Source organism: Cucumis sativus, chromosome 2, assembly GCF_000004075.3.
Source record: "Cucumis sativus cultivar 9930 chromosome 2, Cucumber_9930_V3, whole genome shotgun sequence".
NCBI lineage: Eukaryota > Viridiplantae > Streptophyta > Magnoliopsida > Cucurbitales > Cucurbitaceae > Cucumis > Cucumis sativus.
The window spans coordinates 11,708,699-11,725,062 of record NC_026656.2 but is presented as its reverse complement, the minus strand read 5'-3'; the positions used below and the strand labels follow the sequence as shown (position 1 = coordinate 11,725,062).

Below are 16,364 nucleotides of genomic sequence, written 5' to 3'. Positions count from 1 at the left end.
TGTAATCGATCGGAGCCTTACATGGTTGCTCTCACCTGTAAAAATCAAAGAAAAATTTCTCACAAACATGAGTTCATAATATACTCAAGGTTAAGCATAAATTACCTAGGTCTTCCTAGTGAAATAAAAACATAACTAGTAGACGAAGTTACATTTAGTGTTTACAATTTCATGGTATGATCTTATGTAAATTCATTGCATAGGAGTGGATTATTATTGCATTTGTGTCAAACACAAAGTGAGTCGTATCCATAGTGTTACCAAGACAAGATACTTAGTCTTATTCTTATACTATAGAATATCTTTTAAGTTGTCTCTTGAACATTGATACATGTAGCAACTGGATGTTAGTTTGTTGGATTTAGGTTGGCTCAGGATTTTATTAATGACAGTGGACGAATTTTAGTTTTCACCTTTCTTCTTCTTGGTCCTTCTCAATCATAGTTAGGGGCATTATATTAGAAAAAATAAATGTATGTAGACGAGATTCAAACCCAGAATCCTAGAATTTTAAAAGAGACACAACCATTATACCAAAGGCAAAATTTTATAATAATATATATTGTAATTTAATACTTTAAAATTAATATTAAAATATAAAAATGGGGAATGTGAGTGTATATATATTGTAGTTTAATACTTTAAAATTAATATTAAAATATAAAAATGGGAAATGTGAGTGGGGGCAGACGTCGATAGCCCCTTAATAAATTTGTGCCTAATCGAGATTGTGTTTGAATTTTGATAGTAACAATGACGGCAAGTACAAGAGAAAAGGAATTTTACGAAAATGCCTTCTAACCCTCCCAATACATATTTTGGCAAAAAAAAAAAAAACAAGGAAAAAGGTAAGTATAACGATATACTAGTCTTTCGATTAGTTGTTATAATTTGGATGTTGTTGAGATCAATAATTTTAGTGGTTTACGTAATCTTGGTGGCAAATTATTATTCTTGGTGAGTTTGTTTATACTCACATCCAGATATTTAGTGGAGGGTTAGAATCTCTTGAGGCAGACTTGTATGTTTTTGCACTAGATTTCTTTCCATCCTCAAGAAGAAGTAAATCCATAAGTTTACCAAAAAAACAAAAAAGAAAGAAAGAAAGAAAAGCATTTGAAAACTAAAAAAATGGTTATTTGAGTTGATTGGCGTAATAACTCTAAAAATGGTGGGTTATAGTTATAGTCATATTGATCACAAGTTTGGCAATTTGTTTGCTATACATGTAAATAACAATGGAAAACTACTTGCCACCAATAATTTCTCCCAAGGCCCTAACAACCCACCCTTTTTAAGTCTACAAGTTAGAACTCATAAAAATCAAAGCCATAAGAAAGAGATATTCATTTATTGGCATAAAAAAGAGAGAGAAATTTCTCTGTTAATTATATCCTTCTCTTCATCTGCCGCTTTTTTCTCCTTTCATCTCTACTCTCTCCACTCTCCAATGGCTTCCACTGAAATTGCCTACAACCTTTCCCCTATGCTCATCGTTTATAAAGACGGTCGCGCCGAAAGGCTCGTCGGCAACGAATTAGTCCATCCCTCTCTTGACCCTTTAACAGTCGTTGAGTCCAAAGACATCGTCATCTCGCCAGAAACCCCCGTCTCTGCTCGGATTTACAGGCCCAAACCCACCGCAGAACCTCACAAGCTTCCTCTTCTCATTTATATTCACGGCGGCGGCTTCTGCATCGAATCAGCATTCTCTCCTACCTACCACCACCATCTCAACTCCTTAGTCGCTGAAGCCAACGTCATCGCTATCTCCGTCGAGTACCGGCGAGCTCCGGAGCACCCACTTCCGATCGCTTATGAAGATTCCTGGACTGCTTTGAAATGGGTTGCCGCCCACTCGGCTGGAACCGGCCCAGAGGAGTGGTTGAATAAAATTGCAGATTTTAACCGGGTTTATTTCGCCGGAGATAGCGCTGGAGCCAACGTCGCTAATAAAATGGCGATCCGGGTCGGAATGGAAGGGGTGGCCGGGTTGAATCTGAAGGGATTGATGTTGGTTCATCCTTATTTCTGGGGAGAGAAATTGATCGGAGATGAAGAGAAGCTGAAGCCGGAAGAAAGATGGTTTATTGAGAAATTGTGGTATGTGGCTTGTCCTACTATTAGCGGGTTAGATGACCCGATTGTGAACCCGGAATTTGAACCGAATTTAGGGAAGGTAACGGCGGAGAGAGTGGCGGTTTATGTGGCGGAGAAGGATGCTCTGAAAGACAGAGGACGGTTTTACAGTGAGTGTTTGAAGAAATCGGGATGGGGGGGCGCCGTCGAGGTGACGGAGACGAAAGGCCAAGGCCACGTGTTTCATTTGTTCAACCCTACGTCAGACGATGCGGTTCAATTCGTCGGAAAGCTAGCGGCCTTCCTCAACGGCGGACCCCGAGATTGAGCTGATAGGAAGGATGAAATGAAAAATTCCCCTCCACACCTCCTTCTTCGGCGGTGGAATTTGAAGCAGTTTTCATATAAATTTCCTTTTTTTTTTTTGTTGTTTTCAATGATTTTGTAATTTGGAGGGGAAAAAGAATAAAGGGATTGTGAAAGTGAAATAAGTTTTTTTCTCTGAATTTAGAATTTGCTTTTTCCTCGTTTACTATGGTTGGTAGAATGTGTAGTCTAATAATGAACTTTGTTTTCTTATATACAAAGGGAGTGGATTGAATTATTCACTTCTATTTTATAAAATCATATTAATTATAAATTATAGTTCAGCTAAATTACTCCAAATAATTTTATAAATATAAAGTTGTTCTTTTACCTTGTGTTTATAGGATTCTGAAAGATTTGTCTATTTTCCAAACATTGAAATTTGATTTTAACCAAAGAAAAATATCTTTATAAGGGACCTTTTATGTCCAAGCCAAGGACACCATTTCTTTTACAACTGGCCAACATGTCTACAAACTTCCACAAAAGTTAAATGTCAATTCCTTCTAAGCCATCCAATCCATTACTTAGAGAGAGCTTTTTTCCCTCTTTTTTTCTCTTCTTTTTTTTTTGTTCTATATATATATATAATAGACAATGTGATTATGTAGTATATCAGAAACTATCATTTTTTTATATATTATGTTTCTATATATATATAATAGACAATGTCATTAAATCAACATTTAATTTTACATAAAATAAACTTTGACTAATTTTTTCTAACTCATTTGTAACTTGATATCACAATTATTACTCCTTTTCTTGATAAGTACTTTATATATATTTATTAACATTTATATATTGTCGTGTCTATTACAAATATATAAAATAATAGGAATCCAATGTGAGTTTAGCATTATCAATTTTGTTATAGGTTGATAGAAGATTAAATTTGTCATTCCATAATTAATATAATGAAAAGTATATATAATAAATGAGGAAAGGACATGGTTAGATTGCAAAGAACAGCCATAATAAAATTGGATTGTGATTAGGCCAATCCAAAGGGATGGGATGCATGGGACTTGTGAGATCCAAAATCTTTGATATCTTAATATATAATCTCAACTTTTGAAGATGTCATCTCCTTCGTCTTAGTGGGTAAGTCATTTTCTGTGTACATCAAGAAAGCACGTCATCTAAATAGTAAATACAATATTAATGTTTATACACTCAACATTTAATATAGGGTTTGCATGGTCTATTTATTTATCAAGAAGTTGTATACTTTACTTTCTTTTCAATCTTTAATATCCTGACATACATATAAGATAAGTTAAAATATCATCCTAGTTTTTAGAAATTTGTCAAAAATTAATAAAATATTTATACTTGACTAATAAATTTTCACTTTTCACTTTTTCTTTTTTTCATTTGGTGGGTAAATATTTTGTTTTTCTTTTTTTTTTACGTATTTACTTTAATCAATCTATATCATCTTAATTATTCAATTTTTAGTTTTTGAGTTTTTTATAAACTATATAATAAACGGATGAAAAATGCTCATGCCCACGATAGAAAATATAAAAAACGACCATGTATCAATATTTGAATGATTTTTTTTCAAGATCGTGTATTAAATAAATCTTTTATATTTGATATATTTGGTACAATATCTTTTATATTTTGTACACGATCTTGAACAAAAATAATAATACAAGATTTATGATCGATTGAAAACAAAGATCATGATTTCAAAAAAAAAAAAAATGGAGAAGAAAGAAGGGACAAATGTATATATAATAGACTCATATATATTTCTTTCAATCTAGTCGACTAAGATATTTCTTTCAATCAAGTAACCTATGTTAGTCATGTCAATTAAGAAGTCAAGAAAATGAACTTTTGATGTGAAGGTCTATTTGGATTATTTGTGCAAGAAAAAGTATTTTTGAAAGAGGAAAGCATTTTGTTTTAAACTACTTTGTAGGGAAATGTTGAAATCAAATCGTCAAAGAGGGATTGGTCCTCTAATACTAATGATCAGTACCACAAGTTCTAACACTCAACTTTATTTAGAAAAAAGACAATAATGAATGTGAAAATAATTAATAATGTTGTGGAAGGTAGTGCAGTAATCAATCAATTCAAACTAATAAATCATGTAAATTGAGTCAAGAATTTGAAGCTTTATGAGGATCATAACATGGAGGAATCAGTCTCATCATTGGCCCAAAGTCTAAGTTCGATATAAGCCCAGTCCAGTATCGATATAAGTCCAGTTCAAAGATTAAAAAACTAACCATAAGGGGAAAATGCCATTTTAACGGTAAGTTACTATATAACGGTAACCTACTAGGTTAATATTCTCTCTCTTCTTCTTCTTCTTCTTCATCACTTCATTTCCATTTCCATCCGCCATTTTTCTTCATCATCTACAAAGCCCAATTCTCAATCTATTCCCCTCTTCCAATTTGGCTTCAAGGTCTCTTCCATGGTCGGTAACTTCTTCTTTTAAGGGAAGTGATGGATCAAATTACAAATTTTTGAGGATGCAATAATTTTCCCTTTGTTTAATATATTTAAAACTATTAACATTACAGCTTCAGCTTAACGCTGGGAATGAAACTTCTTCTTTCTTCCTCTAACTTTCAGAGATGCCATCAACTGATTGGTTACTTCAAATATTATTTTATTAACCCAGTTTTTATGGTTGGCATTCTACACGTAACCAACGTAGTCTCCTGACCTTTTTGTGTGGCTTTATTTGAGTGAGTTAGCGTGCCTTGGTTGCACTGCATCTATTATTTTAATATTCGGATCCAAGACCTTACCATATTTTTCTAATATAAATTTGGTTCAACTTTTAATTTTAATTTGTTGACTATAATTTTAAACACGTAAATAATTCATCCAAACTTATGTCATACTCCTCAGTCCCCACATTGATAGGTACTATACTTTTATATATATAATATTTTTACTATTTATTTAATAAAAGTAAAATCAAGAATATTTTGTTATACGATTGTTGTAGAAAGTTAAATCATTGTACGTATAGAAAGTTAGTTTATCGTGTAAGAAGTAAACGATAGTATGAATGTCGAAAGCTACACGATCGTGTAAGAATGTAAATGATCGTTTAAAAAGCTAAATGATCGTGCAAGAGGTTGTAGGATAAACGATCGTGATAGTATAGAAAGCTAAACGATTGTATGGTGCAAAAGTATGATATAGTACAACAACATCTTCATTAGAAAAGAGTTAAACTTTACAAACATTGGGAATACAAAAAAAAAAAAAATTCCGACAACCCAACTCAACCCGTTTACACCCCTAATTCTATTCTATATTATATAGAAAAAGTTTGGATTATAGAAAAATTTATGTTATCAATATTATCATCACAATAAATAGAAACTCATATATGCATTATAGATCTGAGTTCAACGAATTCACGTTGTCTAACCATAGTGCTTGACTTTTCAAAGTAATTTGTCTCCCATGATATAACATATAACCTTTCTTCTAAGAGTAGCTCCTGAGCTAGAAGATCAACGAAAAAACTTTGTGGATCAATCGAACGTCAAAATTGTGAATAATGAAAAAAATGTGTTTTTTTTTTAACCAAATAGAAAATGGTCTTATTTATAGATTTATTCGTGGTCATTCGAAAAGTCATGTCTTTTTCTATAATTTAGTTATTAATTTTTATGAAGTGATGCATCAACACATGAATAAACACAAATAATAACCATTTATTCCAACAATCCTCTCCCTCCCTCCCTCAATGGTAAGTTGACAAATGGAAGAAAACAGATGTCCGGTGAGAACCTACGTGAGGATAAGTAGTATAAACTTTAAACTTTCCCTAATGAACATCAATCGAGTTTACTTGGTTAATCAATGGACATGATGCCTTGAACTGTCAAACGTTTTAGAGTAAACTAAAACAATACATATCACACAACTTCTCATTATAACAAAGTTTGTTTTCATGATTGTGTTCATTTTGGCCTTGAACAGTACCGCCTGGTCTCATGAGTGTTTTAGAGAATTCACCTTAAAATTCTCACAGAAGCAGTCCCTTCACACTTACATAGGCGATTTCTGTACAGAACATCATATATGCTCTTTTTTTTTTTACTAATAATTACCACTTACATAAATCATTAAAAGCAGAATGCTTACCCTAAAACCATATTAAGCACTATCTCATCATTCGTAGAATGAGTGAAAGATTTTAATGTAGTGCTCATTATGTTATCTAGAGATTGGTTTTCCAGTTGAATCTAGATCTTGGGATCTCTAGCCAACTAGATTGGGTTGCCTCTCTAGGTAACTTCATATTATAGGCTTATTCTCATTCTTTTTTATGAACTTTCAACCAACTCAACTCCCTAGTTAGGCCTTTAGTAAGTAGATCCGCAACATTATCTTTTGACCTCACAAAGTCAATTGTGATAATTCCACTAGATAGTAGTCTTCTGACTGTATTATGTCTCCGTCGTATATGTCGAGATTACTATTATACATAATATTTCATGTCATTCCAATAGTTATCTGGCTATCACTATGTATACATATTGCATGCACCGATTTAGACCAGTTGGGAAGATCTTCCAAAAAGATTTGAAGTCATTTTGCTTTTTCTCTAGCTTTGTCTAAAGCTATAAATCCAAATTCAATTGTGGATGATCGTGCTATACATATTGTTTGTGGAAGATTTCCAAGATATAACCTCACCTACAAGAGAGTAAAAATGTAACCAAGATATAACCTCACCTACGAGAGAGTAAAAATGTAATCACTTGTTTTGAAGTCATGATTCTGCTTCTTCTACAGCCTTGTCTAAAGCTATCAATTTAGATTCCATTTTTCACAAAAAAAATTCAAATAGAGGAAATTCTCATACAATATATAATGAACTTTCAAACATGGAGAGACAACATATCATAAAATGTGTCATGTCACAAATTTGGAATCATTCATTTAAAAGATCATAAAATCTCCTACCATAAAATTGTTACCACATATTTTTTCGTGTGGGTGTATGTATGTGTGTGTATGTATATATAACACAGGCTAATGATTTCCATAATTTTTTTTGCCAAATCCTATCTAGTCCACACTCACTCCAAGTGTGATTGTTGCATACATATTTTACATATATTTTTATGCCTCAAGTGCAAGCAACTTTGCTTTGTTGGCTTCTCCTTCAACATCATTATTGTAGTGTGAATTTTCAACAGTTACTCAAATCGAAAGAATAACATTTTTTATATGACCATAAATATTGAAATTATTGTCATTAAATTTTTGATATAAACTTCCATAATTTTCACCAACAATATGTTGTACAAAAAATTTAAATTGTTGATGACAATATTTATTTGAAATTAATCACCAAACATCTGTGAAACAAAGTAAATAACTTTACCGAACAAGTTCTCACAAAATAAAATCAAATAAAACAACAAATAAAACTGGAGATATTATTCCATTAGGCTTGAAATGACAATATGCATACACAATATACAAAAATTAGTCAATAATGCCATAAATAATATAATACTCATGGCTATCACTAGTGTATAACATTACTGCACATATGCCAAACACACGAACACATGCCAAAATTATATAAGTGGCAAAATATATATATATATATATGTATGTATGTATATATTAAATTCTTGCCAAAGGAAAAGTCTCAAATGTCATTTGTCCGAGAGTTTTACAGACTAATGAAAGTACATAACAACCCACTAAAATTTAGAATCACTTGAAACACTTCATGCAAATATTAGTTGAATGAAAATTAAATTTGTCTTAAGATTGTTATCAATATTATCATCACAACAAACAGAAACTCATATATGTTTTATAGATCTGAGCCCAACGAATTCACATTGTCTCCTTAAAACAAATTTACTCACCATTGTGTTTGACTTTTCAAAGGAATTGACTCCCAGAATAAACGGATCACATTTCTTCTAAGAGTAGCACTCGGTCTAGAAGATCAACGAACGAAACTTTGTGGATCAACTAAACGTCAACATTGTGGATAATAGTAAAAGATGTGTTTTTTTAACCAAATAGGAAAAGAAAAAGAAAAGAAGACACTACCGGTGGCGATGGCGGCAAAGACGAACGACGACGGCAACACAACTCTCCTCCTCTCAACCGATTTTGGGTTTATTTTCGTTTTACATTCTCTTCAATATAATAATGTGGATTTTCCTTGACGTCTTCAAAAGTACACACGTCGAGAAAAGTTTAAATAATAAATTTATTATTTAAACTTTTTCCAATGTGCCTCCTGCCACACGTCGAGAAAAGGTGAACATTGTCCTTTCAATACAGACACTTTTTGCCACGTGTGGCAGGTTGCATGTCGGAAAAAGTTTCAACAATAATTATTATTAAACTTTCTGCGACGTCACTCTACCCAATGTCGGAAAAAGTTTGAATGAAAAATCAATATTTAAACTTTTTCCGACGTGCCTCCTGCCATACGTCGGAGAAATTCTAAAATTAAATTTAATGCATTCACTTTCTGCAACGTGTGGCAGGATGAGGTCGGAGAAAGTTTAAACAATAATTATTAGTTAACATTTCCACAACGTGCACCCTACCACACGTCGAGGAAAGTGAACGCATTAAATTTAAATTTAGAATTTCCGTGACGTCTTGTTCATGTACGTCTTTTCCGCGACGTAACATTGCGTGCGTCGGTGAAAGGTGATCAACGACACCTTTCGTCGACGTTGTTTCTGGCGTCGCAATTAATCTGATTTCTTGTAGTGTGTAAAGGTTATGATCACTATCAGGCAGCATGTCCAAATTATTTAAAAAGACAAAAAAATATGTTTAAGTGCAACCTTATCAGATATAAATCTGAAAATAACAGCAGTGAAGATGAAAATAATCGAGCCTTTATTAGTATTCTCACTAAAAATCACTCGAAATCAAATATTCAAGATTCATCTATTATCAATCAAGGAAATACTTTGTCTTATGATCAGCTACACCAACAAATGGTCAGAGGACTTGTGAGTGCTTATGATTCAAAAAGAAAGAATTTAGAAATTAATTGAAGATAATCATATATTCATTGTTATCTATTCTTTCTTCCTTGAATCAGAACTAAAGAACACAAAGACAGAATATGGTAACATTTCTAAATCTGTCAAAATGTCATATTCCGATACTGATAATCCTAATCAAATTCTTAAAACAAGTAAGAGCGGCACGAATAGTGAAGAAATTGGGTATAATTGTCGAAAGGAAGACGATAAGAAGGATAGAAAGATTGTTTTTATTTCAGCTAATAACTCAGCTAAAATTACCAAAAAAAATTGTTCTTGTTCAAACCAATCAAATCAGAAACAACAAGTCCAAGAATTGGGTTTGTCGTTAATGTGGAAAGCATGGACATATAAGATCTTTTTGCTATAAACTAATTAAAAAATTCATTCTTTATCAAATGGGGAAGTTTGTTACCTTTTTTATGAATATTAAAATAGTTTCTTTTTATTTAAAGAAACATAAAAGATTCTCATTATCTTTACGGATCTTTTAGAGTATCATTTATATTGACAACTTCAAGAAGGAAAAATTTGTTCATCATATCATTTCATCATCTAAATGCGGTTGAAAGTTGAGTTTTCTATTTTATTTGCAAAGGGGAGAAAACTCTAGTTGTTGTTAGTTGTTATTGTTGGAGATTGAGCTTTGATATTTGGGAATTGTTTTGATGGTTATTGAAGACCTAGTTGAGTTGTCGAATTGTTATTGATAAGTATTTTAATGTTTGTTTTATTGGGATGATTATTGAAGACCTATTTATTTTGAAGACTTATCTTGTCCGTTTTTTTTCAAGAGGGCTCTTCTATAGTATTCAAGATTATTTTACGAAGTCTTGATTTTTTAAGATTCAAGAAGAAAACATATTCAAGATTATCAAATGTTCCGTATAAAAAGAAAATTAGTTTGGAGCAGTTTGTTACTCTTTTTGTTTTTGACAAATATGAAATTAGTTTTTCTGTATTTAAAGAAAGACAAAATATTAGAATTTTTTTTTTCTTTTTATTTAAAGAAAGATTTTTAATCTTTCTTTATCTTTAGAGATTTTTTTATTTTTTATTTTAGAATCTTTTCTAAATCTCTCTCATCTTTTAAAAAGATTTGTTGATCATCTCTTTACACAAGATCAGTTGGTTTACTGTGTTTTGTCCTTTTATATCTTTCTCTCCTATTATAAAACGATATGGTATTTGCCATTTACATACATCTCTGAAGTTTCAAAGTTCGTAAAGAGTCTTTGCTAAGGTTACCTTCTTAGCTATTACGTTAAGATTGTTTGATATCTTCATAGATAGACTCAGGTGTATCCATGATAAGAAATTAAAAGAAGACTAAGTAATTGAAGTTAGGATAAATTACTTCGGGAAGAGTTTGATTATCATCATTAAATTTAAATATAATTTAGGAGAAGTCTAATTATGTTTAGTTTCTGTTTATGACAAAAAAGAAAACTAGATCTAGAAGAGTATCTTCTAGATTGTTAAAGTGTTATATACTCGTTTGATTTAATAAAATCTTTGAGTTAGAAAAGCTCTCCAAACGTAGGTGAATTCATAGATTGGATTGATGTTTTTGTATTCTCTAGGTTATTTTTTAATTTTTGATTTTTGGTCCATTAGCTATTTACTTTTTTTACTTTTAATATAAAATTTGATTTTGAGTTGAGTTAGTTAATTAATTAATATTATTAAGAAAAGGGTTTAGGGGTTGATTGTAATAATTTGTATAAGTTGAGGAGTATTAGTGTAATTTGACATACAATGATGTATCCAGATTCCTCTATTAAGTAATATTAGATGAATTCAGAACGAATCGTCTCTTTCTTTATTTCCTACTTTCTATCTTCCTTCTTCTTCACTCTCATTCACCCATGGCTTCCGACGATATTGCCTTAAACGTTGCACCTTTTTTCATCCTTTACAAAGATGGTCGAATCGACAGGCTCATCGGCAACGATATCGATCCTCCCGGTCTCGACCCCAAAACCGGCGTCGAGACAAAAGACGTCGACATCTCGCCGGACGTCGCCGTTCGTGTTTACAGGCCCAAATCCCCCGACGAAAAACAATCTGAGAAGCTCCCTCTTCTCGTTTACTTTCACGGTGGTGGGTTCTGCATCGAAACCGCATTTTCTCCTTTCTACAACCAGCACATCAGCGCTTGGGTAGCCGAAGCCAACATCGCCGCCGTCTCCGTCAACTACAGGCGAGCACCGGAGCACCAGTTACCGATTCCTTTTGAAGATGCATGGACCGCCATGAAATGGATAGCGTCCCACTCGGAAGGAAAAGGACCGGATGAGTGGCTGAATGAAATCGCAGATCTGAACCAGGTTTATTTAGCCGGAGACAGCGCCGGAGGAAACATGGCACACAGGATGGCGTTGAGGACGGTGACGGAAGGGCTTGAGGGAGTGAAGATCAAGGGATTGCAATTGATTCACCCACATTTTTGGGGGGGAGAATTGCTCGGAGAAGAAAATGATTGGGATCCAAAGGACTTGTTCGTAGTGGAGAACCTGTGGTTTGTAGTATCGAAGGATATAAAGACACTAGATGATCCGATTGTGAACCCAGAGCACGATCCGGATTTGGGGCGGCTACCGGCGGAGAGAGTGGGGATATATGTGGCGGAGAAGGACAATCTGAAGGAGAGGGGAAGGCATTATGCGGAGTGTTTGAAGAAATCAGGATGGGGTGGAACGGTGGAGGTGGTGGAGACGGAAGGCGAAGGACACGTATTCCATCTGTTCAACCCGACGTGTGATATGGCGGGGGAATTGGTGAAACAGCTGGCGGCGTTCATCAAGAGCGGCTGCCGTGGGTAAGTGGGCGGAGGCGGAGGTTGTTCGTCGGTGGGGCTGTACAATTTTTAGTATGATCATGTTTTGATGTTAAGTTTGTGAGTGTGTTTTTCTTTTTAGTATGGGAGAAATAATCAAAATATCATTTTATTTGTGTTAAGTTAAAGAAGTAACGTTGGGTAAAGAATTTGAAAAAATTTCAACTTTTGCCATATTAATGCAACCAAATACAAAAGTTTAAATGCCATGTGAACGCATTAGGGAAGAAGGCATGGCGTGGCGTACTAATTAATATTTTATTTTTTAGATCTTAACATTGATTTCTTATATTAATACTTTATTTTAAACATTGATCTCACATAATTAAAGAAGGATTTGTTTTTTTTATAAATCTCACATAATTAATGCTTCTTTAGTACAAAAGTTCAACTTTATTAGTTTATTAATTTAATGAGGTTTTAACTCATACGACCTCATTATTTTATAAATTGAATTTCCTTTTAATTAAAATTAATATTAGGTTAATAAGAGAGAAATTTGTTTAAATGATAAAACTAAAAAAAATATTTATTACCATCTGACTCCATTCTCACATCATCTACAATTTTCTTTCGTTGTATTTGTAAATTTTGATATGATTTAAAACAATTCAAGAATAATAACAATTTTTTTTTGTTATATTCATAAATTTTAATATGAGTTAAGACAATTGAAGAATAATAATATGTACATTAAAATTAAACAGTGTTTATTTTAAATTTAAAATAAAATTAAGAAAATTATATATAAAACAATAGTAAAAATATAAAAGCAAAAACATATGCTTTCCACGTGATAATCTAGAAATCTCACGATGGATGAATACAAAATTGTTTCTCCACCGCTACAAATTTGGTCTTTTGTTACGCATGCAAATAAAAATGTTTATCTTGACGATTATGTATATCAAGAAAAATCATCTTATTTTGTTGAAAAAATACGAAAAAAACATTTAAAAAATGTAGATTCTTGATTTCCTTAATTTGCAATGGTCATCGTCGAAAAAAATTCATATTTTTGTTTTGAATTTCTTGATGAGTCTAGGGTTTCTTGATGGACAAAAACCATAAAAAGATCATAGACAATATTCATAAAAAAAAATGATATTTTGATTAACATTGTCCATAAAAAATTTATAATTTTGGGTTCATGATAAGATCATGAGCAATGCCCATCAAGAAAAATGATATATTGATGGGCATTGCTCATCAAGAAAAAACTGGCACCTCTGTGTACATATGGACAAGAGGTCTCAAGTTCAAATTCTCACTCATGAGCTTGTTAATAAATTTGGATTGTAATATACAATTAGCACGATGGGTGTGAGAAAAGAAAAATGAGATCTGAAATAGAAAAAACGAATAAGTTTTTTATTACATGTTTTGGATCAAGTAAACTGGTTTTCTTGATGGATTATGTATTCGGATATATCCTAGTATGTTAAAAAATCTATAGATGGCAATAAATCGTAAATTATCACAAATCAAAACTTTTAAGAAAGATGATTAATATATGATCTTAGTTTCGTGGTGTTAGCATAACCACTGTCTCTATAAGTCTAACAGTTCAATTTTAAATCGTTATCTACTAAAAGAGTTCAAGAATAATGATAGATTCTAATTCTATAAATTTTCTCAACTTTTTGCCAATCAAAATATATTGGAAACTTCAACAACTATTTGGTTATAACTCATTTATAGTATGATTTAGTATTTTAAGTTTGAACATCTCTGTCGTACAAATTCTCTCCATTTTTTTTGAAAAAAATTTAGTGCTATTGATTTACACACTACTTGATTCTTATATAGAAAATTTTTTATGATTATCAAACAATGAACAGGAAGTTGGTACTAATTTTCTTCTACATGACTTTTTAAATTTTAAGATATTAATTACAAGTTTCATTATCCAACTTATTGCTCCAAACACTTTCATTAGTTTTTTTTTTTTAATTTAAAGAAGCACCTCAATAATTAAAGGAAGTTGTAAACTTCAAAAATAGATTAGATTTTATAAAAAAATCTACCTATATTTTCAATCAAAAACTTTGGTTTAGATAAAATGTATTTTGAATAACAAGAAAATCTTTTTTCAAGAGTAATTTAAATAAATAAATAAAACTTTAAAAAATATTTGATATAACAAAACACACAAGTTGTGTGACTATCATTATACATATTAGTTTATCTTAATCTATCACAGTCCACCTTAAATAGTAAATAAATTATGATATTTTATTATATTTTATAAATATTTTAATTTATTTTATTATACTAAAAGATTATAGTTACATTTTCAAATTTCAAACTCATTTTTATTGTCTTTTTCTTTTTCTTTTGTATATTTTCCACATTTTTCTAAACTTTTTAGAAAGTTAATCATTGAGGATATGTTCATTTATTCCATGGGATCCCAATCCCATCAACCAAATAATTGAATCCCCATTTAGACAAAAGGAGGAAAAAAAAGATTCATTAGTTAAATGAATCTCTGTCTTATTTGACTCTTTCTCATTTATTATTATTATCATTGTACTTTCTTTAGCATATTATTTTTGTAATTATACATAAATTTAGGCCTTATAATGTATTGTTTAATATATTAAGAAAATGAACGTGTTTCAACTCCAACATATTTGGTAGCTAATTGTGTTTAGGTTATTTAAAGATATTTATAAATATAACAAAATTTTACTTCTATGATAAACTTAAATGGATAACTATCACTAAAAATATAACATTTTAAAATTTAATAATCAAATAAAACACACATTCAAAATTTAAGGTCAAAATCATTTTCCATAAAAAAAAAGTATATGATTCAAAAGAAAATTAAGGAATTAGATATTAAAGGGTGTTTATATTTTTAATTTTTAAAAAACCATAAAACTAAAACGAAATGGTTATGTAAATATTAATTTCAATTCATAAATTTTTCTATTTACTCATTGGCTAAATTTTGAGAGTTTATTTTAAGACTGAAAGAAGAGTATAATATTTAAAAGTTTGTATCAAAGTTATGAGAAAGACAGGCGTGAAGGTGCTGTTTTAGTCGTTATCATGGAAGAAAACAAGTGCTTCTTATACTATTACCCATAAATTATATCAAAATCAAATGCTTCAATTTCATACTTTCTCTCTTTAAGACTTCAAAGATAATATTTTAAACACCTCTACACACACCTCACATCTGTACAGGTTCCGGAAAAGAATACACAAATAATTTAGGGAAGTTTAATTATTATACGTCTACTCATTAATATGGACTCACTAATATTTCGTTTTCATATACTAATCTAGATACTATTGTGATGACATAACGAGTTAGAGCATCAAGGATATGTTAGATTTATTTTAAATATAATATTATTATTAACGTGGCTTACGTGCATTATATGTTATTTTATTTCTTTTTGACCTATTATTTTATTAAACTTATTCGATAAAAGGATAATGTCTTAATTAAACATCCATGGATAGTACTGTCTATAAATAGGACCCTAGAGATTGACTCTACCTCTGTTGAAGTAGCTCATTCTTCCCTATTAAAAAACTTAATTAAGTTCAATCTTTTAGAAGACCATTAGGGGATCAATGTTGCTATTTTTTTAACTAAATTTAATTTGTGAAAATCATATCATGTTATTTTCATTGTTTTTATACCATATGGTGTAATCATGAAAATAAAACTTTCGGAACAAGGAGATTTGAAACTTTAACCTTGTTTCGTCTAAAGAGGTGAAGTTGGTGCTGATGGTTGTTGGGAGGATTTGGGAGGGTAGGAATAACATGTTGTTTCATAATATCTCTACTGATATTGACTCAATTTGCTCTTCTATTGAAAGTGATATATAAGAGATATACAAATTTATGATGTGATAATTACCGGTGAAGTTGGGAAGAGGAAATAGTTAACCCATCTCCATCCTTACTCTATTGGTTGGCATCCTTTCTTTCAGAAGTTAAACTAATGAAAGTTGAACATTAACGTTGCTTGGATCGGCAGTCTTTGGTTAAGTGCTTCGTGACCCCATGAGGTATTATCT

At 31.3% G+C, this 16,364-nt stretch overlaps 2 protein-coding genes across 2 annotated transcripts; both read left to right on the top strand.

The window, feature by feature from the left end:
* Nucleotides 1-1,270: 1,270 nt before the first annotated feature.
* On the top strand, nt 1,271-2,729 carry LOC101219532 (probable carboxylesterase 13). The gene has a single exon (XM_004154206.3). It carries the CDS (start codon nt 1,451-1,453, stop codon nt 2,405-2,407), a length of 957 nt encoding a protein of 318 aa, XP_004154254.1. The 5' UTR covers nt 1,271-1,450; the 3' UTR covers nt 2,408-2,729.
* Nucleotides 2,730-11,347: 8,618 nt separating this feature from the next.
* Nucleotides 11,348-12,304, top strand: LOC101208483 (probable carboxylesterase 12). Its single transcript, XM_004145361.3, has one exon. It carries the CDS (start codon nt 11,348-11,350, stop codon nt 12,302-12,304), a length of 957 nt encoding a protein of 318 aa, XP_004145409.1.
* The last annotated feature ends 4,060 nt before the right edge of the window (nt 12,305-16,364 follow it).